The sequence below is a fragment of the Anser brachyrhynchus genome (assembly GCF_964034855.1).
Source record: "Anser brachyrhynchus genome assembly, chromosome: 4".
Lineage (NCBI taxonomy): Eukaryota > Metazoa > Chordata > Aves > Anseriformes > Anatidae > Anser > Anser brachyrhynchus.
Window position 1 is genome coordinate 4,219,810 of NC_137698.1, and position 27,258 is coordinate 4,247,067.

At 35.2% G+C, this 27,258-nt stretch overlaps 1 protein-coding gene across 3 annotated transcripts in view; it reads right to left on the reverse strand.

Moving 5' to 3' along the window:
• The window catches only part of SEC24B (SEC24 homolog B, COPII coat complex component), a 44,188-nt gene that overhangs the window by 2,068 nt on the left and 14,862 nt on the right, over positions 1–27,258 (reverse strand). For 2 of the 3 annotated variants that reach the window (XM_080592120.1, XM_080592122.1), the window contains exons 4-23: positions 23,764–23,868; positions 19,801–19,881; positions 17,610–17,794; positions 15,900–16,084; positions 14,656–14,758; positions 13,650–13,776; positions 12,967–13,076; positions 11,886–11,998; positions 10,624–10,742; positions 10,210–10,265; positions 9,688–9,894; positions 8,950–9,073; positions 8,159–8,317; positions 7,516–7,689; positions 6,744–6,854; positions 5,840–6,015; positions 4,114–4,251; positions 3,059–3,163; positions 1,896–1,988; positions 123–226 (exon numbers count right to left, since the gene is read on the reverse strand). In XM_080592120.1, coding sequence (XP_080448246.1) covers positions 123–226; positions 1,896–1,988; positions 3,059–3,163; positions 4,114–4,251; positions 5,840–6,015; positions 6,744–6,854; positions 7,516–7,689; positions 8,159–8,317; positions 8,950–9,073; positions 9,688–9,894; positions 10,210–10,265; positions 10,624–10,742; positions 11,886–11,998; positions 12,967–13,076; positions 13,650–13,776; positions 14,656–14,758; positions 15,900–16,084; positions 17,610–17,794; positions 19,801–19,881; positions 23,764–23,868 — 2,575 coding nt within the window. The remainder of the gene's footprint in view (positions 1–122; positions 227–1,895; positions 1,989–3,058; positions 3,164–4,113; positions 4,252–5,839; positions 6,016–6,743; positions 6,855–7,515; positions 7,690–8,158; positions 8,318–8,949; positions 9,074–9,687; positions 9,895–10,209; positions 10,266–10,623; positions 10,743–11,885; positions 11,999–12,966; positions 13,077–13,649; positions 13,777–14,655; positions 14,759–15,899; positions 16,085–17,609; positions 17,795–19,800; positions 19,882–23,763; positions 23,869–27,258) is intronic. The other variant, XM_080592121.1, reaches the window with a different exon arrangement.

Here is a 27,258-nt window from a genome sequence, read left to right on the forward strand (position 1 = left end):
TCAAGCGTAGAGGAGATAGTATTTGGTTTCTTCTGAGCTAGACACCCCCACTTTTCAGTGTCAGTTAGAAACTGTAAGTACGACTTGCCAATAATCACTCGGTATCTAACAGAAATACTTACTTTATTACTTGAAGAACTGGGCTTAAAGGTCTATTGTCCCTCAGCCAGGCTATGAAAGACCGCGTCCTTTCTGAAGAAAGTGCAACTACCTCAGGGAGTTGTGTCTGGTTGAAGGTAATTGAAATAAATTATCTTTTATTATCAGAACTATTTTAAAGAACAGATCCTCATATTCATGACATGGCCCAATGACAGAATAACCACCATTTCTATTATGAAATTACCATGTACTACATATACACATTTTTTCTTCAGCTTAAAATACAATTCTGTAATATCTGTTTTATAGGAAGTAGTACGCCTTTATCTTAAACTGCCTTTTACATGCAAAAGATTTTGCAAAGTGAGCTCATGTAAACAGTGATCTTTTTACAATGCTGCTTTCACAGTTTTCCTGCCTTCTTTCGCTATCAACCAAGTTCCTACATGCTGTCTTTTGCATCACTGAAAAGATGAATGAAACATGGAGAAACAAAATTTGAATTGTAAGCAAAGTTCAATGCAAAGATAAGGGATTATCTCGTTGGAGAATGAGCTTAAAAAAATCCACCACCACAAAAGCGCTTGTTTGAGGCATTCACTGAACTAAATATACCAACTCCAGGGTTAATATAATTTAGCACAAAACTATAACAGGGAGGATTTTTTGTGTTACATCCACTACTGCCTTTGTAGTAAATGAATGGGGAATATAATTTAAAAGCAAAGATGGCAACTTCGTACATTACTTTTTTCTCTAATTTTTCATTACAATAAATGCTAATTAACATCTCAAAAAAAAAAGCCATCCTTTGTTTATTAAAGTTTTTCCTGAAAACACTATTGATAATACCACTGGTAGATCAGAGGGAACAATTCTGTCTTGCTAATACAAGCAAAATACAAAACCTTGAACAAGCAGTCCAGTTTTATAGCAGTGTTAAAGCTCACCACTCTTTCTGACCTGTTCTCAGAAGTACTGCTTTCTTTTGCTTTTTCCCTTTGTATCTTCTTACGTTTCCACAGTGCCTAACACATTTTTGGTACTATCTGAATATAACCATTCAATTCAGAACTTTTCTAGAGTATCTCAACAGGGTTCATCCTTATCCCCCAGTTGTTGATATCTTGGAACCACTCTCCACAGAAGATGGAGTCCTCTCGAATTGCTGCTTCGTTTCCCATAGAAGATCATAGACACAGGTTACAACATAAAAATTCCTATGCCAAAACACACATTGAAGGGTCTTCGATGTTCTAATAGCTAAAAGCATTTTGTTTGTCCAGACTCATGCCTGGAAGCTGAACAAAACCTAATTTTACTTGACATACAGACCTTTATATATTACCCTTCACATACAGACCTATCCTCTAATATCATAGACCTGGTATATCACATTGCGTTCACGTAAGATTTCAAAAAATCATATCAACAAAAACCCCTTCAATCTGAACAACTAACGTTTGTGAAAGAAATGAATCAAGAAGTGGTCTACACAATTTCACAATATTTTTGTAGGCCCAAATGCGTTTCAAAACAAAACAAAAAAAACCAAACCAATTATATTATGGAACATTTTTTTTTGACATTAAGTGAACACATTTATATTCTTTCCTTAAAACTAACTGACAACTTATGTTTTCTATAAAGCTGGCAAGAAGTTAGATTGTGTCCATTAAAAAAACCAACTAATTCACAGTTACATAATTAAAAACTGACAATTCAGAAAAAAATAGATTAAATATAGCTTCCAAATGTAAGCATTATACAGCACAGATCATTAAAACACCTACCATTTTCTGTGGTACTGACGCATAGTTTGGGTATCCAAGGACATCTTTTATGAAGTTGTTATCACAGTTTTTTCCAATCCAAATATAAAAAGCCTGTAAGATGTCAGAATCATTTTTAGTAAAGGCCTTGCATACATTTTAGAGAAAGAGACAAATACTAATGAAATTGGAATATTACCAGGAAACACCAGTCATGCAAATTAATCACCTGAGAGCTCCAGTTGCAATTCACATCTCTATATTCATTATTTGTACACCGACTTAGTAATAATTGGTACCATTTGGAAAAAAGATGATTAAATGTCCAAAATCCAGTTAAAACAAATACTGAAAGGATGCAAGACATGTCTATATTGGTACAATTAATATATGTTACCTCCTAAAATACAAAAACTAGATTTTTATAAAGTCACACAACTCTGTCAGTTACTTCACACTGACTTCCAATCTCAACAAGCTATAATAAAGCACTAATTACCAAAACACATTGAAATAATTATTTTGGACATCTGAAGACAGAAACTAATTTGACATTCACACTCAGCCCCTGAACTTCAATGCACTTTCCTTCTGCAGTGCCATTACAGCAGCCTATTTTATTGCATTATTAGAGTAGCATAATGTTATATCCCATTAAGTGTTTCTAGCGTAATTCCTATGATTAACTTAAACTGTATTTACAGGTTTTATTCACTCTCTACAAATCCCTCAACTCTTGCAACTCTTATGCCACGAGCCACATACCATAAAACTACTTACATTTGTGTGTAACTGAAAAAGTTCCTCCCTCAATGACAAGTGCTTTGTTATAAACAGACTATAGTACATGCAATTTAATAACCATTAAAAGAAAATTTTCAAAATGGAAATCCATTATTTCCAGAAAAAACAAAAACAAAAAACAACTTGATATGAACTCTTGGCATATTTCAATTTGTCTAGCATGAAAAAATGAACCTTTGAAACCTTAATGTGCAATCTCGATTAGAGATTTTCCACAGATCAAAAATATGAAAGCCTTTTACTGGAACACAAAGTATTCCCAGGTTACTTATGATGCTGATTCATTATACTGCTAAGGTTGAGTTGGCTGCTTTCAACAATTAAGCATTATTTTATCTTTTATTTTTTAAAAACAGAAATGTGCAAAACTGGTCACTTACTGAACCACAATCCATAAGAAAAGCTCCTTCTCTTGTCAACTTCTCTGCAGATAACTTCTGAAGAGGAGGCTGAGGAACAACTCTGTCATTTACATGTATTGTACTCTGTAAAGAAAACAACAGTCAATAATACCGTAATAATAATAAATTGTAATTCGGTATTTTTGTCTTAAGCAGGGGTGAGAAAATAGGAAGAAAAACACTGGTAATCTCTACAAATGTTTTGAGAATTCTCATATAACAAAGTGCCATGTTAAATCTAAAACGTTCACTTAGATCAACCAATTTGTTTAAAAACACCTTCAAACTAATTTATGGGAATGGCTACACGGCACTAAAATTGATCAGGTCAATCTGGTTAGAGCAATGCTGAAGAAAACAAAACAAAACAAAACACCACCAAAGAAATTCCCAGCATAATTTCACATTAAAGCAGACTGTGACAAGACTGCCTCCCCTCTTGGATAACACAGACTAAATAACTATTAAGTCTTACTTCTTGTACCTAGTCTTACTTCTTACTATTAGAAATAAATGCATCCATTTCATAGGCTGCCTCCCTTCACGAAGGGCTTACTAATAAAAACTCGTTTTGTAAAAAAGTACTTCCTCACTCTGATCATGACAATCTAGAAGTATAATTGCTTCATTCACATCAGTCAGAGGAACCACTGAAACTCTGTTATTTCATGCAACTTTATCTGGTTTCAATATACAATACCTAGTATTCTCTAACAAATTTTATCCATTTCCCACTGAGAGTTCTAACACACAAAAACACTGGATAGCCATCTAAGGCATCCAATCTTCTCCGCTTTCTTTATATAATTGAAATTATCGTGATCACTGAAAGAAGGTGAAAAAAAACACAGATCTCTTCATAACATACTACTGTACTTGCATATAAATATATATATGTGTGTATATATATGTAATAAATTATGGAAAATGCCCAGTTTACATTACAGTAACAAGTTTTAAATAAATTACTACAGCACATTCAGCGACACTCCATTAAAACTAGAAAATATTACAAAACAGGCTTCGTACATTACCTCGTCAGTTAGCTTGTCTATTCTGTACAAGTTGGGATGTATCATTTTCATCAGGTGAATGAGAGGCTGACTCTTTATCTGGCACATCGCATATACACGATCATCCAAGCGTGTACTAGTGCCTGTTCTAAAGGCTTTCTGTAAGAAAATATTGTTAATCATGAAACCTGTATTTTATGTCACACCTAAACAGTGTATTTCCTATTTTGGGGGATTGTCAATTAAAGATAACAAAGCTTTTGTAAAGACATGCATCTTACCTAGATACATCAGAAAATCCCAGTTTATTATAAAAACATACGCTACGTTAGAAAATTCCTTATTACATACAAGTTGAATACCTTTTAAAACTTTATCCATTCTCCCTCCTTACTGATGAAAAAGAAGAAAGATTAAAAAAAATCTCCCACTGTGTAAAATGTTTGTGTGGTAGGACCAGCATTTCACATTTTCATGCTTTATGAGTGGTTACTGGCCTTTGAAATTCACTGACACAATGACATAGGAAGAAGAGAGCCCAGCAGGGTTCAAAAATGATACTCAAGTGGAGAGTAAGATGGAATCTGATTTTATATTAGCGAAGACAAAATGGTAAGAAAAAAATGGAAATATACTTCCGTATCTTATAGCAGAAACCAGGCTCTCATAGAATAAAGATTTATTTCTTAACTCTCCATCCTATTGGATTTTTCAGCTCTCCCCCAGAAGCAACCGATAAGACTATTCTCTCGGTAACAACACAATGGAGAAAGCACCATCTTCTGATTGAATGGAGAATATTCCTACAATCAATGTGCAAATTCACCTCTCCACCAAAGCTGTGTATGCAAATCCTCTTTTTCCAGTTTTAGTTTCTTATTATTGCTAATAAAGGTAAAACCTCTAAAAATTACTTATTTTCTCAGCAGCTCTTACTCTAAGCTATCTTTTACCCAGATTCCCCTGATACTACATGGGGCTGTTTTTTTTTTCCCCCACTATTACTTGCTTTACTTACGTGAGTGCTAAAAAGTCCTAATCAGTATATTAGACACTAAAATCATCACAAAGCCAAATAAAAATAAATGATTATGATCATATTTCTTACATAATTTATATAAATCTTTGTTTATAATAAGAAAAAATGAACACTCAACTGTCAAGCACTAAATACCTTGAAGCTATGAGATTTATTGAAGATAAAACCCTGCAGTAAACTCTCATTATATTTAAGTATGACTTTTGTTAGCACAAAATATATTAAAAAAAAATCAAAAAGCAGTAACTACTTTTATGTGAACTTTAAACTGTTCACTTTAGCTTCTTTAATATGTTTCATTTCATTTCCATGGAAATTAAATTTTCCTTCTTAGTACCTGAAAATACAAACACGTGCACTGAAAACTGTATGATTTTCCTTCACAAAATAAAATGAAGTACTAATAAGAGACTTACAACAACCCCCTTGGGCAACTTTAATTAGTTGCCAAAAGAATCTAAGAATTGCTGCTACAATATATATTATGATTTTCACTGTAAAATCAAGTAACAAACTATATTTTAAAATTCATGTAAAAACAAAAAACTGTTCAGGCACTAATCAGTTAAAATAAGCTTGGTCATTTTTTGTTTCCGTCCTGTAAGTTCAAAAAGGAAAACTCTATTTTGATAATTATAGGAAAGGACATTGCTCAATTCCTCCAATGAAACAATGAATCAAACGTCACTACTACTAGCTTACACATACCTGTTTGAGAAGAGCCAAAACATACAATGGAAACAACTTGAGGGAATTTGGTGCTATCAGCATGGACTGCTGCAGATTTGAGGCAGTGGACATATACGCTGACAAAGAGTCTACCACAGCATTAACTAAGGCATCTCTTGCATCTGCAAGACTAGATGAAACTGAGCGATCCACCGCTGTTGGATTAGAAGAATAAAAAAGGTTAGTAGAGTTTACCTCATTCGTTCCATTTTCCATACAGAAGCTTCCTTTTACAATGCTTAAAAAAATAAAAATAGGAGTTTTAATACTTGATTTAAGCTGTAGTATGAACACGAGACTATGTACACATCATGTTTTAAATATTATGCAAGTAGGTTAGCTATTGATTAAATTATTCGCTATTGTACATCCAAGATGATTTGCAACAATTCTTCTGACAAAAAAATCAAAAATAATGTTCTCTCATCATTTCCACAGCATAACAGTTTGTGCAACTTAAGTTCCATCTTTCTCTGCTAAGAAAAAGCTGCAAATCTTTTGGTTGGAGGAAGCCACCTGCTGGACTGAATGCACATTTGAGACAAGATACAGAAGTACTGTTCATTTTTTGTAATTCATTTGACTACTAATATACAACATGGCATACACTAAAATCCTGCACGGAGCCATAACATTCACAAGCAGAGATCAATCTATGAAACATCCACTTGTGGCCCATGCGTAGGGAATAAGCAAGGATCCTCAATCTAGCAATGGCAGGTTGAAAGCACGGAAAACTAACACAGAAAGTGGAGATGTCAGAAGTACTCCCCATTCCTGTTTTTTTTTTTTTAAAGCATAAAAAAAAAAAACAGGAAAATGAATAGCCAGGCTTCATTTGCTACTTTAAAAGAGAACACCTGAAAAGACATTTGAAACTCACCCATGTTTGCTAAGAGGCATACAACTGCTTGTACATCTGCTCCTGCATATACATCAGCCAACGAATTTACTACAGGCAAGCAAAGTGTGTGCACTCGAATTCGACGTTCACCTAATAAAAATAAGTAGAAATCATCACACAGTACTGCTTGGTAGGAAGAGGTATCCAAATTCAGTCATTACAGCGCATCTCCTCTCGTCCAAGATGCACTCTTGGTAAAAACACACCAGTCAGGAGTTTGCTGTAATGCCATTTCTCACTCCTGTCTCAAATTCTGAAATGCTCTCAAGTATTCAACTGAATAACCAACACAGGTTCATAACATGAACTACTTTATAATGTCCACACCAAGCATTTTGACTGCACAGATGAAGTATGTAGTTTGCCATTCTAAAATTTGTGGCATCCTCCACAATAGAAAGTAGCTGCTATTCTTTATGCCCACCCGGTACACTAGCATCCACCACTTTCATGGCTCTGTGATTTTGGATAAATTAAGTGCCAAATATGTTACTGCTTATAACAATGATATGCCTTTTAAGGAAAGTTGTTGAACAAGATTACGTAAAATTGAGATAAATTCCATTTTTCCATCAAAATAGAGCTTATGAAGTTTTATGTTATGTGACTAACTGCCAAGTAGGTTCCCTAACTTTGACAAGATTCCCCTAAGTTATAAAGATCAACAAAAGGCTGTGCAAAGAGCTATACAAACATTACCTTAAAAACAAACCAAACAAAAACAGTGGTCAATTCATTTGAATGCCTTTACCTTTGCTGGAAGTATACAAAAGAGCTGTTTGAAAACAAACCAAGGATGTGTCAGCGAGACTTTCCTCAATGGACATTTGTACTGCAAATCCAGCATCAGGATTGACATTGGCAAGGGATAATAAATCAGTTGATCGTACAAAAAAGTTCCCATGAAAAGTGTGTATAGAAAGACCTAGAAGCAGATGAAATAATTCAGACAATGAGGTTGTAACAGCATGAAAAACTTCCTTCAATAATTAAAGCCCACAGTCCTTATGTTTTAAAAATACAGTAAAAAATATTTATGCCAAATATTAAGCAGAATCGGTTATTATAGGAATCATCACACCTTTCAGAGTGATCCCATACATTTCATGTCCAATTTTGAATGCTCCAAACTGAACGATGCTCTTACACTACACATTTCAACGTGGTTGAAATGAGATGGTGCAGTCTTAACTAAAAACTGGAACAAAAAAAACAACTAATATCCAAATAGCAAAAGCTAACAGCACATACTGATGGAAAGGTGACAAAAATATGATTCTTCAGTGAAAGAAACACAGATTGAAATTTAATCTTGTTGAAGACTAAGCACATTCAAAATGACAGTTAACATGTTTACATGTGTTTTCCCATATGTAAGAGTATTTACAATATACCTTTTGTGCATCTTATGCGCATAACTGCCTCAAAACCAATCTTCCTCGTAAGGTATCTTTTAAGGTCTTTTTGCAACTTTTCAGCCTGAGCAGGATTATGGATATGATGAAAAGACGGATAATAATAGATGCACCCAGCAGAGTATTTGGACATGCAAGCTGTGAAGGAAGAAAACATGTTAGAAGGTAAACCGTGAGGTCAGGACATGAAGATTGTGTAAAATGTTCTTCAAGTCACATCTATATTGACCTTTTTCCTGATATGAACCACATCTGTAAGACGACAAGAGCTGCCCTTGACTCAGGCCACTGAAGACATTAACAAGTCACTCCAATACACAGTTAGCTCAATATACACTTACTTCAATAACCTGTCTTAGCTGCCAAAGGTAGTACGGAGTGCTTGCAAGAATATTTGATGACGTAGACATAAAACTAAGTGTGTGTGCAGAGACAAATCCTAGTTTAATACTGAAAGGTGAGTACTGCGTTCTCCTGCTATGATTAAACTTTATTCGTTTCCTGCCATCTACCTGTTTTCTATTTTTGAGCAGAAGAGTACTTTCTAGTTTAAAACTGAAATCTCAGAATAAATTGTCTTTGATACTACCAATCCAATACTCCTGTTCTTTTCTGATATCAACTTCTAAGTCAATTCCTATGCAGTATTAGCTGCATTTACAAGAGTGCATAAAGACTTACAAGATCAAAGAATTCCTGAGGTAGCCTGTGCTTTTCAAAGACAGACAACACTTTGGAAGGAACAAATACATATATTAGGCACTCCTTACCAAGAGAAGCTAGATCAGAATACTGCGAACTTAAGAGAAATAAATCCACAGCAATCTGTTGGCCTGAACAGTCCAATGCCAACTTCTTATAAAAATCCGTAGCTGGACCAAGATGTTGGACCACCTTTGGTGAAAAAGTTACATGGAAAAGAATTAAAATAGTGATTGTGCTTCCATAAGAATTTAAGGAACAACAGATATACCATTCAATAGCAAAGTATCATAAGTAAGTTTCATTTAAGTAAAATTTTATAGGCATTTCAAAATACCCGCAGAAATTATTTTATGTTGCACATTCTTTTAGATCATCTTTACAAGCAGGTATAATACTCACTTCAAAGAAGTTTACACTCTCATACAAATAAACATGCATGTAACTCTAACATTTACTAGATACTTTATTTACAATGCCAAAAATAATAAGAAATCGTGTTTTAGGTGTAGTTTTATATATATATATACACATGATATATATATATATATATATTCAAAGCCTTGGTTGATAATAAATTGAGTCAAAACATACTTGCAGCTTCTTCTCGCTGTCAAGAAAAAAAGGTTTTGCTGTCGAGAAACACACGCATGTATAAATTATTGATCATACATGCACAGACACCGAATATTTAAAAGTTAGCGAATTGCTATAAACAAAAAACAAGAGTTGGTCTGTAGACGATGTAAGTCAGAAACGTCCAGTCCCTAGGCTCCTGAGATGAATAATTAATGAAATTTTTATACCTTTGTGCTTGACCTTTGATTGGGATCTTCTCTGGAATGCAAAAGCCCTGCACCCAAGGATGGTAACTGTGTTTGAAACACAGATATCCGACCTCCTGTTGGAGACATCAGTTTAAATGCAGCCTGAAGAGCAGGGCCCAACGCGCTGTGTGTTTCTCTTGTATTGGTGAACATATTTGGGAATGCATTCAGTAGATCTTTTATCAGCTGCAAAATAGATTGAAAGCGGCTTATGAGATTTACAATCTTAAGATTTTCTGCTATTTCTAAAAAGCTGTAGTGCCACCACCAAAATGATGAACAATCTGTACCAAATATTTCAGCTCAGTTTAAACAAATTGGGAAAAACAGTTAGAACTTTTAAAACTACACTGTGTTGAACAAAGTGTAATATTTTTATAATTAAAAAGTAACACTGGAATTACACATAACATATAGTCTTGAATTAAAAGTTTTTTTAAAAAAAATCTATTTTGAATATTTAACTGCTTCAATGTAGTGATCTATTTTGAGTAGTCATACCTCTTTGCTTTCATGGAGATTTACAAGTAAACTATCTGGTGTAGGAAGGAAAATATCTGTAGGGAAAAGGGAAAAAACACTTTAGTAAATAAAAAATAACATTAAAATAGAACAAAACAGCTCATTGTCCACAGATACAAGTGCCACCAAATAAGGTCTACTTTTCTGATAACATATTAGAGTGAAAAGCAATCTCAGCAAAGCTTGCTTTGTTCAAAGAAAAAATTAATATTTGAATTTCACTTGTTAAAATACCAACTATTCTGCAAAAAGTATATGACTCTTTTTGAAAAATACATTCCCTCTCATTTTAATAAAATTACCCTAATACCAGAATATGTAAGAGGCAATCTTTCCATTGGAGTTAAAAAAAAAAAAAAAAAAAAGGAGCTTCTCAAAAATGTAGTTACTTACCATCAATATCTGAAACAATCAGCATCTGAGGCTGAGATAAACCTTCTTGCAAGTTGTAAAAATGAACAGTGCTGTCAAAAGTTATGAACCCTATTCTTGTTCTTGAGTCTCCAGGCAGCCTGAAACATTAAAACAGAACAAAACAAACCATTAAGCCCTAAATTTCTCTAAACCAAAATCCAGTGTCTCTACAATGTAATATTATTTATCCTGTGGACCATATTTTTATATATAGCATTAAAAACACAGTCAGAAAAACTAAATGGAATTTCTAGAATTTGCAGACTAAATGGGTCTGCAAATATAACTCATCAAGTGCTGAAAACCTTGACTTTCAACAAAAGTAAGAGGCAAAAGTTGGTTCTTGCCATCTGGATATAAATTAATTGGATGTACTGATTTTTGTGTAGGCTTTGCATGAGATTTCATGAATTTTTCTAAAAAATAAATTAGTATACTTCTGAGAATCTGTTAACAAAATACGAGTAATACTCTGAACAAAAAATATAATAAATGTAAGAGAAGAATTATATGTACATGCTGGTGTCGTTATCAAAAAGAAAAATTTCCTAAGACAACTTTGTAGAAAATAATTTTCAGAGTTTCATCCTCTTTTCATCCTCTACAGAATGAAAAATTAGTTTTCAGAAGACATGACCATAGTGAAGTTTATCAATCCTCACATAAAAGCACCAACAAAAATCCCACACATATTGTTCCAGTGCAAAAATGAGGAACATACAGAAAGTGGCACTGGTTGATCTAGGTAACTGTGATTTAAAAAACCCAACTGACAACACAGTTCAACTAGGTAGTCCACACTAGTGGTCACAGCACTCCAGCATGCAGCACCTCAGCTGCTTCAGCACACAAAACCTGACGAATTTAATTGCTGTAATTCAATTATTTTTGTTGTTCTTAAACATAAAAGAGCACTTCAGATGTTTGTAGAATCAACATGTTGTTACAAGTTACAGCTAAACATTCTTTGCAAATAAATATTCTTTAAGCAAATTCTTTGCAGATCCATCTTTAATCACATAAAGGGAAGATGCCTCTCAGCTGGGTTGTTGTATTTTTTTTTTATTATTGTTCTTGGCTTTAAGATACATAAGTTTCATTTCAGGATCTCATGCAACAGAACATCTGTCCTTTAGAGACAGCTCATTTAAACGTTATATGCAAGTTTTCTTCAAAACTGTAGGTTAGTATTGTTCATAATCACCTGTTAGGTAATTTGAAAAGGTTATTTATAATCTTACTTGTCTAGGTTTTCCAGCAATGAATTGCAGAGTATTGTCAAATATCCAGCCTCCACTGCATTATGAGAGACATCTAAAACAAATAAATATACCGCAGGCTGAGGAGGACGAAGCTACAAAGTAAAAAACAAACAAAAAAATAAAATAAAATAATTCAAAAATCATATTAAAAGAAATAGTAAAAGTGTTTAGTTATTAGAAAGGGACGTGGGCAAAGGGAATACTTCGAATAATACAAACTACACATCATGAAATAAAATGAAATTAAACAACTAACAGTCATGTGAATAGATTTGAACACAATTCTCGGTGGTTAATAAACCCTATTTGCAATAAGCACAAGTTACGCTTCTGAGTGGAAATCGGATATTTAAATCTTTCCTTCCAACAGTAAACTCAAACATAAGTGGTTTTTTTTTTTATGCCAGATACAGAATTTGCTCTTCAAAACTATTCTTTCTGAATGTGGACAACGCTATCCATTAATCTGAGTTGCAATATTCTACCTACAACCTTTTTCCAGCCACGTAACAAGCTGTATTTATTCATTTGAAATATCTTGGCTACCCTGTTCCAATTCTAATTCAAGAGAACAATTTATTTTTGCTGTGGTTATAGTGTCTTTATGAACAGGACCTCTTTCCACGCCTTGTTTATCCTTCTAACAAGGATACTGCCGCAGCAATCATAGGTTGATTCCTAGTTAGGATCATGTTTGTGAGATTACTAATTAAAAAATTGAACCTAATTTAATTCTTTCATTATTCACTATCGGTCTTTCAAAACCTCTTCATAATGTGGGAAAGACCCAGAAGCTAGATTGCATCAGACTCAAAACAGACTATACAATGTTAAACTGCACAGGACAGCTACATACATTGTAATTGCCTTTAACTGACAAATCTCTCAATATACATATTTGCCAAAAAACAAAATATGAACTTTTCTTTGGTCTTAGAGGACCTTCATGGGAAAATTAATATGTACCACTGGAGTAATACGCAATGTTAATTTCAAATGTATTTATATTAATGTGCAATTTTGTGGAAAATCGCCATGAAAACATTTTTTTTTTTTTTACCATGTAGTCAGAGGAAGCAATGAATTCCACTGTAGAATTTTGGACCTCTGGACGTTTGTGCGGCTCTCCGTAAGATCGTGTCAGGGGATTATACATAAATTCTTCAGGAACTACAAAAAAAGTTTCCAAAATTTATGTTTGCCACCAAACAAAAACCATTATGGAATCTAAACTAATGCAGACATTGCAATTAATTAAAGAAAAATAATTCAGATTAAGGATATATAACATTTCAAGTATCCCACATAACATCAAAGGTAAATAGCTAGAAACAAAAAAAGCTTTATTTTCAGTAGTAATATAGCTCCAAATTTAAAACAGAAATGCAAAGAGTATTTCACAACAAGCTTCAATCTGTATTGTTTATGATAGTATCTGGCTTAGGTTGCAGACATTAGCTGTCATCATCCTACCATTTGCATATTGCAACAGCAGTTGATGGAGTAAGTTCATTTTATTACAGAAGTAATCAGGGTAATTTGATTACATCCTCTCTGTCTCCCACAGAATTGCAAAAAGAGCTTTTCCTTCAGGAAATGCACGCTATGTCTGACTTAAAACCTAGAGATTTAAAAAACACATTAAGAACTATACTAGCATCCACTTGGAGTACCCCATGGGTGGATATGATGCAAATACTTGAAAGAGATATTAATGCAAGCATCTTCTGCTACAAAACTTACCATCATTAACTCTGTAGCACAGATTGCATTTCCACCTCCTTTGATCAATGAAAGAAACAAAAGGGTTGATATATGTCCTGCAGGATCTGCATCTCACTATCGTGCTTGATGTTATTACTGGTAATTGCTAAAAAGAAACAACGGAAAACTGTAACAAAAGGCATGTAATACATTTTACGAAGAACATTATTGTACAGTACAGTGCATAAAAGCTTCAAAAGCCTATATACTCTATCATCTTTCATTCTATCTTTTTTTAGGCCATTTTCATGTAGCAGTAACAATGCCTATTAAAAATTCCCTTTAAAATCGTAAGTAATATTTAAAATTATCTTAATCCAATCTCATTCGTTCTCAATGCAATAAAATCTTTAATGAAATCAAATTACACAGGCATGATAACATGCCTACTATGGTAAGAGAAATTATCAAAGACAGGATGACTTTGACTAACAATGCTAGACAGCAAACCTTACATGTCAAAGAACACACAGGATACGAAAAAAAGGTTGCACTAGATAGTTATTCACCTTTTAAATAATTATAAACAAACCAGAGGGAGAAGAGTGGCTTAAGAGTTCTGAACAAGGCTTCAATCATATATTGTGTTCAGATTCTACTGACAGCAATTATCATGCCAGTAATAGTCCCATTAGCACCTCTTTTCAAGAGAGCAAAGTAAACACCTTTTTAAGAGGTATATGACAGTTTTGAGTCCAACAATCAAAACTTCAATTCAGAGCTTCAGAGAACTACTAGTAGCAAGCAAATCTTGGTTAGTCATTCCAAGAAAAAAAAAAGTAAGGGCAGGCATGTCCAAAGTCTTTACAAAGTTCAGTGAGGTAGCAATTGCAAGCTTTCTTTTGCCTCGTTTTTCATTTGCAAACTTTTTTTTTGAATTGCTAAATTTAGCAATTATACTTCATTACATTTTATTCTGTCTAAACCAAAATGGGACATACACGTGCATCAAATATACATATATTAAAAAAGTAAGCTACTTTACCGTTAAGTCTCTGAAGGGATGTAGCAACAAACCCAATGGAAGCTTAGCTTTGTTTAACAAAGCCTGTGTCTGTGGAATATTTGTCAGCGTACATCGAAATGAACTGAAAAGAAATTAAAACCACTTAGTTGAAAACTTTCAAAAGATGATAAAAACATCATATTAACACCCGATTTTAAAGAACTTTGACATTTAAGAAACCACAGATTTAATGAAACTGATTTAAAGATAAAAGTAATGGAAAGTGATTAAAAATCCTCCTGAAGAATCAAAAAAAATCCCCCCAATTTCAGCAATGCAAATACAGAAAAACAAACTTAAAACAAAGGAAAAAACTGCTTTAGGTACAATGCTCAATTTAAAATGACAGTTTTTATTCATTCTGAAGTTTTTTTTTTGATGAAGTAAAGAACTAAAGGAGGAATACGAAATTTACTAGTTCTTAGAAAGTAAAATTTATGTAAGAATATGGTAGAAAAGAAGCTCAAATACTGGAAGAGTCACAGCCTTTTATTTTTGTTCATGTATGTAAAGAGCAGGATTGACCTCAAGCTAAAAAAAGCGCGCTAAAGAAGCCCAAGGCATCGATAGTACTGTCCAAAGTGTTCCATGCCTAAGACTGATTTTGAGACACCCAGCTGTGCCTTCTTTTTTCTGGTGGGACCATGCACTGTCAATATGGCAGTCACCTGAGTTAATCCAGGGCAGTGGATTTTTATATTTTAATTAGAATTAACATCTTTGTGGGAGAGCAATTTTCACTGTACCTAGCTGCACTTGACTTGGGAAAGCAGATTAATGATAATTAGAGGTGAAAGTATTCAACGTAATTGCAGTATGATGGTGATAGAACATACTCACAGTTGATTTAGTATATTAAGGCATGATCATCATAGTTTTCTGGAACAAAATCCTATGCAATATTATAAAAATATTCCATGAAATGTACTGCATAACATGAAAGTGTTTATTAGCAGATTTTTTTTTAGATGGATAAAACAAGACAGAGATTTAGCAGGTTTCTTAATTTTTTAATAAGTAAACTATACTCACACTGCATATGTTCTGACATGGACAACTTCAAGTTTTGCATAACGATGCAGAGGATACTTATTTTCAAGTGAACAGGATTATATTAACTTTAAGATTTCAAATTAGGGGCCTGTTTACACATTTTTTGATGGTTTAAATAATTAATAGCAACTGAAAAACGTAACATGCTGTTCTAGACATACTATACTTACTCTGGACTGCAGTTTAATTTCCTAAGATCAGAATTCAAGTTAGGCACAGGAGCTGGAACTGAAGATACAGGCAAAATATTCCTGTCTTGTGTAAGGTTTACTGGTCTCAAGCCTTCTGGCTGCTGAGAATGCTGTAGACTTAACCCTCCTAAGGAAGAGGACAGCTGGTTCACACCTGGATATTGCTGGAAAAAAGCAAGAGCATTGCAAATCATAAATATACAATCATGTTTATATAACTTATGACATAGACAGTGGGGTTGAGTGCACCCTCAGCAAGTTTGCAGATGACACCAAGCTGAGTGGTGCAGTTGACAGAACAGAAGGAAGGGATGCCATCCAAAGGGATCTGGACAAGCTTGAGAAGTGGGCCCACGTGAACTGCATGAGATTCAACAAATCCAAACGCAAGGTGTTGCATCTGGGTTAGGGCAATCCCAGACATGAGCACAGACTGGGAGAAGAATTCATTGAGAGCAGCTCTGCAGAGAAGGACTTGGGGGTTCTGGTGGATGAAGAGCTTGACATGAGCCAGCAGTGCTCATGAAAGGCTACCTTCAAAGTTAGATCAGGTTGCTCGTAGCCTTGACGAGGCAAATTTTCAAAGTCCCCAAGGACAGAAGATTTCACAGCACCACTTACTCTAATGCTTCCCAAAAGCAAACTCTGAAGAATTTTCACTTTTTATATCCAACTGGAATTTCACCTGTTGCACCTAGCAATTTTTTGTCCTTTAACAGTGTGCTCTGGAAAATAACTTAGCTGCATCTTCACTATCATCCACCTGCTACGTGGTTGGAATCTGCAATTAAGATGCCTCCTTCTCATTATGTCTCCTCAATGAAAGAGAGGTCTTGGACTTCATCATAAGCCTTGCTGGTTCTATGAAAGAACATTACAAAGCTGTTGCAAGCTTAGGAGCTCAAAACTAGGTTAAGCTTTGAGTTTTCAATTTAAAACAATTTCAGATTCATTATACATAGTATTTGAATTCAAACAGTGCTATCATAATAAAGATGATTAACACAGCTTTAGAGAGATCACTAAGCTGTAAGTTTTCCAAATTAACACCTGCCAGTACTCAAGTTAGTGCCATTTACCCCTGAAATCACACAAAAAAAGGACAAGAATAGGTAGACAAAGCTATGTTGAACAGAATTACTTCTTTCAACTGGAAAAAAAAATACTTTGTGAGATTTTACACTACCTCTCTAACAATGAAAGCCCTCAATTCTGACTATTACATACTTCCTTATTGTATTACGCTCAGATCAATAAGGAATTCTGATCATGAACAGCAGTAGTTTTGGTGGATTTGCTTGCTGGGCCTTATTTCAGAAAGAATGGGATATACAAAACAGAAGGTTTGGTTTTCTATACCAGGGGTACTGCTATGAGCAAACGTGTGCTAGGTGATAAGGGACTTCATTACACTTCTTCACAGTTTCCTATCAATAAAGGATAGGCCTTTAAAACAATAAACCTTAAAATTGTGGCTGCTATCAATAACCAGTAAAGTGAACCGACAAAGCCTGATTATTTGGAGATACACTTAAAATCTTACTTCAGAAGCCTTCTAATAAGAAGTTAACACCAGCGCTATGACACAAGCATTATACTCAGAATTTAATGGTTCAGAAGCTGTAAAAATAAGACTTGGAAAGACTTTTCATTACTTCATCAAGTAACTTTCAGAATAAAAATATGAACCTGTGGATAATGCTGAAACCCAGGATGGTGGCCTGGATTACTGGGCTGCTGCACAGGAGTAGGTGGCGCTGTATTTTGGTAGCCAGGCTGCAGTGCTGGATATCCATAACCAAAGGGCTTGGAAGTTTTTGATGTTTGGGGGGCTGATGGAGCAGGAACTGGGCTGCTGGTCACAGAACGTGTCTCTGGAAGGACAAAAAAAAAAAATCCCACAGATACTCAATATACTTTCTATTTCTTAGTTTCTATGTAAACTCCTGAATGCTTAACAAGCAACACTTTTTCCACTTATAATTTTTCGCACTATCCATCAAGATTTTTTTAATCTTCATTGACTATATAAAAAATTGTAAGCCATTAGCAAGTCAGAGTACTGGAGCTGATGCTGATAAGGAGGGTACACTTGGGAAGACAACCATAGACCTATGTGTTTATTAAGATAAACTTCAAAATGTTGTTCTACCAAAACAAAACAAACCCACAGCTTTCAAAAAAGACAAGCATTGCAACTAAAAAGTAAATATTATATATATATATATATATAAAGTCCAACCCCATCCTTGTAACTACATTATATTCCAAGATTTGCCCTTGACATAAATTGCAGAAGAGACTATTCATGCTCAGTCTCTCTAGCTACTTATGAATACTTTTAAAACATAAGGTTGACATGAAAGAACTATTCTCTAAATGTAGAGAGAGTTCTTTTCTTGAAGTAACTCAAGTATATCCCTGCAGCACAGTTTGGTCTCACTGTTGTTAAAGATTAAATTGAAGCAACATATAGTCCTCAAATCATAGAAAATCCAACAGCTGTAAAGAGACAGAACTACTCCTACACCTGGGGCACAACAACCCCAAGCAGCGCTACAGGCTGGGAGATAAGTGGTTGGAAAGCTGCCTGGCAGAGAAGGACCTGGAAGTATTGGCTGATAGTCAGCACTGGAATAGGCTGCCCAGGGAAGTGGTTCAGGCACCATCCCTGGAGGTCTTTAAAAGATGTTTAGATGTAGAGCTTAGTGATATGGTTTAGTGGAGGACTTGTTAGTGTTAGGTCAGAGGTTGGACTAGATGGATCTTGGAGCTCTCTTCCAACCTAGATGATTCTGTGATACTCAAGAATTTAATGCCTTCAAATACGAGATAAGTTTCAGAAGGATTCAGGCTTGGTAAAAATCTGCAGGGAAGTGAAGGGTGGATCACTCATGAACCCAACCTCTAAGAAACTAGGTTTGGCTTGAGCAGTTGGGGCGGGGATCACTAAAAGCTGACCCTGTTACTCTTCAAGAAAAACAAAAGGAACAAGCTATTTTTAGAATACACCTTCAGCAGGACCAAGAAGCTTATTTATTAGCTAAGAAATTAAAATTCATAATCCTGCAGCCATGCCTTTTCTGCCCTTAACTGCAAGGGCTAGACCCTATATGGACAGCTGCATCAAGATTTTGACAGACTTCACTTTAAATAGGAACCCATCACGTACGCAAACTACTGTGACATTTTCCCAGGTCAGAGCAATGTCAGAGGCAGACACCCCCAAAATTAATCCAATCATTTAGAATATTGACTAACATATCTACAAGGAACAGCATCTTTGCCACCTATTCCCAATATGAGATTTCAAGACTGAGTTAGTCTGGTAGTAAGATCACATAATATAAACCTGACATTCCTGATATTTCTAGAGATAAAAATAAGTGACATAGCATCCATATTTTTCACATTTTCTTTGTATGTAGAAAAAATAGAAGAAAATAACCTGATCCAAGCATCTCTGCAAACTGTTATCTTTGGTCTCTCAAAACGTCAGTGGCGTGTGTCAACTATTATCGGCTACTAATGCCAACACAATCAGGCAAACAGCATAACCTAGAGAAAGATACCTGCTTTCACACAGAGCATACTTTCGGCACTAGCCTCAATATTACAACAGAAAGTATGACTTATGATACAGGGAGGTTTTATTAAACTATTTGTCCAACTTTAGCGTTAAAACTGTGAGATTTTTAAAAAGCAAGCTTGGTTTTCTCTGATGATTTGCCCCCTTCCATACATAGGTGAAAGGCAACTCCTCTAAACTGTTTGTTAATTAATAGTAATCAACATCAAAATCAGGAAAAAAATCATAGCAAACATTTAAGTCAATTTAAGCAAACAATTTGAAATCAACATGCAACAACAAACGGCTCACCTGGATAGCCACCTCCTTCCAGGGCATCATAATTGTTCAGAACAGGAGAGGCACTGCTAGTAGTAGAAGAACTATCAATTGCTAGGGAGGGAAAAAAATAAAGTTAGGTGACTCAGAAACAGCAAATTTTTGAAAAATTTTTAAGAAAGACTAAGATATTTTCAAAAAAACTTATATAAGAAACTGAAGAAAGATTCTGGTGAGAAAAGAAAAAGGGAAGACCACTTCAGCCCTATGACTTGAAAGCAATTATCACTGCAAAAAGGAGAGGGTAAAAAAAAAAAAAAGAGACAAATAATCAGCATGGTATTAAGCAAACACACACCAAACATCAAAAGAAGGAAAAACAGGAGGGCAAAAACAATGAAAAAAAGTTGTTCCTTGAAACAAAAAATATTTTTCTAATAAATTATCATGTGTTTCTAGACTAGGTGAAATGAAGTAACATATGACATTGTTAAACTAGTCTCTGTCATGACTTCCTCCACGACACAAGATTCCTATTGTCTTCAGAACAATCACATACCATTCCCACTCCAGGCAAAACGGATGCATTTAATTCTTTCTTCCTTTCTCTACTGTTGTTATTCAGAGCTTCTTTTGTTTTTGATGTAAAGCTAATTTCTACTGAAATAGAACGAACAAGTCTGGTACAGCCAAAAGTAACTATGTAAAAAGTACCTGTGCTAAAGTAATGAAAATAAGGAGTCGAAATTAGAAAGAGGAGATGGACAAGCACATGCTGATTGGTTCTGGAGGGACTGCTAATGCTTAATTCGTAGTTCACCCTATGCACATATTCTGAATATCTGACTGTAAAACATTACATGAAAATATATTTTAAAATATTTCTACTGGTGCCATTTTATGTACATTTCCAAAGAAAAAGGGTCAAGGAGATTAAATGTATGTGCTCCTTAACAAAAACAGGCCATGAAATTTAACAGAAATGAAATAGTAAGTCAAAATTTAAAAAAAAAAAGTAAAAAATTTTTGTGGCAAGACAAGCAGAACAGATGCAGAGGAGAGATGCTGATACTGCTCTACTCAGAAGGATCAACCGTGACCACACATCCCTTTGTGAAGCCAAAACTATTTCAAGGGAAACACTTCAGTGGCCAAACACTTGAGATTCAATCCCCCCTCAACTGATGTTTCCAAGTAAAGATGCTCCTGCAGCTGTGCGAATATAACATCGCTGAAATCTGGGAAACATTATTAATACCAAGGCAACATTATGACTGTACAGAATATTTTTGAGCATGTTGTCTTTAAAGCATTCAGGTAAGAAATAGAAAAACAGGTCCAAAAATTAACGATAGATTTTACATTAAAAAAAATAATATATATATACACATATATATAAAATAACACTGTTAAACTTATACATCAGTTTCCAGTCCTGTATCCCCCACACCCTCAATTTTCCCTTTGGTTTTGAGCGTTATAAATTAATGTAAGTGCAATATTTATTTATTATTATTATTATTTATTTATTCTATAAAGTGAAAGAAACAGGATTCATTATTTTGTGCTCTACCACGAATAAGAACATGGCTTTTCTAGGTTTGCAAAGTCCTAATACTGAAAAGCCAAAATACACTTTTACTAGGTCAACAAGATCAAGATTTTAGTTTCCAACTAATTGTTTTCATCTGACCAGAAGAATTTTTCTGCATTTCCAAAAAATACCAGAAGGATATATGCACAGCTTGGAACAGCTGAGACTAGTTCAAGCTTTCTGATTTAACTATTATGTCACTGGTTACAGACAGTTTTCTCCACAGTAAGTTGTATTCATAAAATCTTAACCATCTCTAAAACAGCTCCATGTAAAATTTGTTTATTCTTTTCCCTAACAAGATATTAATGACACAATGACTTGCTAAAAAGGAAATATTATATACTTCAAGTCCTGCTGGAACAGGTAAGAGTTCCAGCATAATCTGGCAAATATGTAAAAGTAGAAAATATTTCAAATGCATGCTATAATTAATCAGCTTAGTCGTATTTCTACTTAAAAAAAATGAACAAAAAAAAGCCTCATTTTAAACATACAGATGAGTTGTGTTCAAAGCAATATTTCAGATACTTCAAAACATAAAAAGGTCTGCTTAATGAAAGAACATGAATTCTTACTGAGCATCCTATATACTTACTGAAGACCTTACACATAAGCCCTTTCCTTCTCAAGGTCATTCAATTTTTTTAAGGCACTGATGCCCACAAGAATTATGCCCCATTCTGTTTTCTCCTGGTGAATATGTGGTTGTCTACAAAAACAATGAGTTGTGCAGTTTCCTGCACACTAGGCTCAGACTCTAAGCTGGCCACACGTATCTGAAATCTCACCGATTCTTCTTCAACAAAAAACACAGGAACTTGCACAAAATGAAACAGTTGTCCTATGCTTAAATTAAACTACGACAGCTGTCAATTTACTTTAGTACTGTAAGCACCAAGCAAGAGAACACATTAGGAAAAAGGGGAAAGAAAAGGTTTATAAAGGAAAAAAATAGAAAACTGACTAGACAGAAACAATGCTTATAAAATACTTTTAGGATTATGTAATTATTTACATCAATACGACTTACACTTTTACACAGTTTGTTAAACTGTTTTGCAACATACTCAAAGATGTAACTACCAAAAAAAAAAAGCAGCTTTGAGAAGCTGTGTAAACAGAGACAACCAGATGTACAACACCTGTTTTTCATAAAACCACTTGCATATCCTGAGCTAGAAATCTGTTAGGATTTACATTCACCCCTGGTGATAGGGCATAAACCAGGAAGTTTATGGGCTGCCTGGGTGCCCTTTCATTCTTTTGCATAAGAGATTTAACTACAACGGTAGCTCAAAGGCTAGGACTTCAGCAGAAGTACAGAACTTGAGAAATACAGGTGGCAGAAAGCATGAAAACTCTCTCTGGTAGGTTTAAGGAACAATGTAAGGAGAAAAAGGTTGCAGCTGACAAAAATTGGACATCTCCTTTGACAAAAGCCTTGGGATGAGATTGGACAAAGATATTTATCTGCAGGACACTCACTAGGGAGCCCTGCAAGAAAAAAAAAGAAAAAGACCAAAAAACCACAACTCTCCCAGTTCTTTTAACTTATTCTGAAGAACTGGTCCAAACAGCAGCCGCATCAAAACTGCCAAAACAAACTTTGTTTTGCATTAGTCAGAAGAAAAAAACAAAAACTCCAACACGACTCAAGAAACTAAGGTAGCAAGAGGTACTAAGCTAGTTTTTAAAACCAGGAAATTTTGACAAATACAGACAGAATCCTTGCAGCCAAGAACATGACATTTCAATCAAGCAGGACAAACTGCTTCTTAAAAACATCAAATGCACTTAATTTCCCCACAAAGCAAGCAGGATAAAACTTAACCTATCTTCCTGAATTGCAGAGATGTGCCATAGGAGGAGGAAGAAAAGCAGCACAAATGATTTCACTGCCTTAAAATAAACACCCTTATCACCTTTCAGTATTTACTACCTTAATTATAAGACTTCTCCACATATAGAATGGGAAGCCAGGTAAACACTGTTTAACATGATGATAAAATTGGTATGTAGTTGATTAATTTGTAAAACAAACAATTATCAGTCTGTACTTCTATGGCTTGGTATCTTTGCTTAAGAGTTTAAAACCCACTGAAAATCGAAATGGTAGAACTCAGGGAGTCTTTTAAGTTGTGAATATTATGTAATGAGATACATAAAACATCTGATATTAATATGACAAAAAAAACACACCAAAACATTTGATGGCCACTGCTGAACCCCTTTTTGCTTACTCTACTATTAACATTTGGAAAATTTCTAGTTAATTCGATTCGTGATGAGTCAGAGCAACTTTCTGCCTTAAAGGAAGAAAAATAATTTCAGAGGATGCAAATATGGAACAAAACTTGAGTAGGAAGAGAACAAGATACTGGTGTAAAGCTAAAGCCAACCTGCTTCCTCATCCTCCTCATCCTCTTCCTCATCATCTGAACTTGATGACAAGGGAGCTGGTGCAGAGCTAGCTTGATTATTAACATATCCACCATACTGCATGCCTGTGAAGTGGAAAGCACAAACATAAGAGTCAGACAGACAGGAAAGATGAAAAACAAAAGTCACAAATCATTGCATTAAAAGTGAGAGAAATCAGCCATTCCAGAGAAAATCCCAACGTGCAGATAGTTAAATCTACAACTCTCGACCATCTACAGCACTAGACCCATAGTTCATATGTGAACTATGTACAGCAGAAGCAGTTTTTAGTGGGCTAGTTAAGTGTTAGTAGCATACAGAAGTTAGCAGAAAGTTGTGTGTGTGTGTAAATTATTAAAAACATACGTAGAAAGTCTATGTGTATGTATCAGTTTGGTCACTGGAATACTTTCATAAAGTGATATGCATATATAAATGTGTTCTTTCCCAGGTAACTTTAAGTTGCATTATTAAAACACTGATATACAACTTTTGCTTGGCACACCTGCCCTTTTAAGGCAGCAGGCACTCACTTTGGAATTCTGAACGCTGCCAGATGTCAATGAAACAAACTGCTGCTGCAGTGTGTTAAGAGTACAAACGTACACTCCAGCAACACATCCAGTGAAATTTAAATCAGGTAAACCTGGAAACTTAAGTGTTATTTTAAAATGGTGCCTAAATTCATGCTCATAGACCATATTTGAGCACCTAAATACACTGTCCACTGGTGACAACTCACAGGCACCTCCAAACCATGTATATATTTTAACACAGTATGTACTTCAAACATACGTAAACAACACACAAAAGCAGCACATACACATACCATTTTTAAACACAGTAAAGCACACAGCAATGGCTTATAATTAATGTGTGACATTACTAATGCAGCCTAAACACTTCCAAGAAATCTCAAGCTTCTCTTGGTGTGGGGCAGTGTTAGAAAAGATTTTAATACATGTTTGCAGTCAGGCAGAGAGATCCTAAGAAGAAATGCAACTTTCTCTCCCAGCAATCCAGTGGGCCATTATTGCAAGAAAATATCTTAAGGCTTCAAAATTGAGGAGTTTGGATTTTTTTTCCCCTGTAGAAACACTGTGTCAGCATCACTGTTACGTATTTTTTTCTAATTTTATTTTAACACTATAATGCACTACAGAAGTGTTGTAGCTACGTTAAACAATCTGAAACCACTGCGGTAATTCATCCTCCCCTGACCCAAAACTTATATCTGCTATACCAATCTTTGTTTTGTTTAACACAAGGCCTACAAATGCTGTTATTTTCCTGTCTTTTTAAAAAAGGTTACGAATGAACCCAAGAGGACAGCTTCAATTTCACTTAAGAAAAACAACATAGTCAAGGCAAAGAGCATCTGTTTACAGATAAAGTAAAAAGAAAATAGAACAAAACCCTATCACAACGTTCTTGGGAAGCTGTAACTTTGATACAGAGTTTAGAGGAAGAAGACGCTGTTAGTATTTCACTTCATCTGGCGCATATCGCTCCCGTGACTCCGGTCAAGTTTCTCCTTAATACAAGACACAAGGATGAAGGCAACCAAGGCACAATACTTCAGTTTCTCTGTGCTGTTAACACACAGGACTAACTCGACTGCTTCATTATTCTCATCTTTTACGATGGCACTGGATGCACTCGATACAGAGGATTGGAAAAAAACAAAACAACCCCAAACCAGACCACAGCTGAAGAGAACACGTTTTTTCTCAGGCCTAGGAGAATTCTGTGTTATGGTGAAGGAGAAAAATCAACTTAAAACCATTAATGTGCAAGTAATGGGAAGAAGATTCAGAGCAGAACAGGATAACAAGAAAAGCAGTGTAACATAAACGTAGAGCCCAAGCGAAAGATGCTCAGCCCAGCATGAGTGCAAAGACAGAGCTCTGCCATACAGCACATCAGTAGGGCAAGAAGGGAAGTAGGTGTGCCTGGAAAGGGCACAGCAATGCAAACGTGCCAAGCATGGGCCAACAGAAGGAAAGGAGTGAATCAGTCATTCTGCTACGCCCCTTTGGAGGAATGCTTTTTGGAAAAACAAACGAGCAAGCAAAGAAAATCCTATTGCTAACAGTCTCCCTTTTCCAGTTACTGGTCATAGACATGAAGTAGACAAGTCAGAAAGAATACAGAGAAGCGATAGAAATATGCAAGTGACAGAATTAAGTAATGACAAACTATGCCATTATGAGGTCTGGAGGCAGGACTGGTTTGACTCTCAGCTGCCTAAGCAGTTTGGGTGTATTTCTATTTTTGTTGCCAGCAGCACTCCCAATTTCTGCATGTAGGATACCGTAGCATTCTGCTAGCACAACTTTCCAGAATAACAAACAACTCTGGGAGCTGATCTGGCCAAAAAATAAACTAGTTTAAAAAGTCAGGCTGAGATGGGGAAGCCTCCCATCCTGGTCCACAGCCCCAAGACAGCCCCAGCGGATAGCACGTGGGAGAAAGCAACCGAAGGACACCCATGGGTGGCTGAACACAGCAATTCAAGTGCCACCATATCGATCCAACCACACGCTCAGCTGTGCAACCCAGTTCTGCTTAGTATTCTTTTACAGTGGCCAAAACTTGTTAAAATCTTCCACTCTTAAAAGTGTGAAAGCTTACTTTGAGACCATTATTTATTTTGAATGAGATTACTTCACACATCTGGCTTAAAATGCAACCACAGACGTAAACTGTAACAGCTGTAAACCCTGTTACTAGTGCACCTGTATTACAGTAACAGCACACTAATGCTTTATCCCACCTTATTTTACAGACACCTGTAAACATCTGTGGGAGGAAGCAAAAGGCTAAACTGTGTTAAGGACTCGTTTGTCTATGAAATAAACCAACTATTTAGGTATCTTAAGCAACGACCACTCATCACAAAAGACTCACATGGGTTACGTTTCATAATAGAAGCCCCACCAAAAATGAAATAACTACATGCAAAAATATACTATATTCTAAAGCTCTTTAACTGCCTCTCTACTCATTAACCCTCATATTTTCCAATGCACATACCATGACATTAAAAACACCCTACTATTCTATTCCCAACAGTAATTTTTACAACATGAACCCTCCTCTTCCCCACTCTTAAACTCTTTGCTTTACATTATTTTCATTTACTCAACAGCTCCTCTCATCATCACAAAACCTAAGGAAGTCTGTAAGGTCCGACAGGAGACACGCACTCAGAAGTTCATCTCTACGATGTCATTTTCAAGTGGATAGGTTTATCTGCATAACTCAGTATGGATATTTATATAAGAAACATGAATGAAACAGGTTTAATACAGTTTAAGTGTTTTTTTTTTTTTTTTTTGCCTCTGTTAGAACTCAGCCAACTAAATAATTACAATACTTTAATACTGCATAAGAATGTTCACACCGGGGCTTAAAACAAACAAACCAACAATTCAAATTGTTTTTCCAGAATGCTTCCACGTAGACAACAC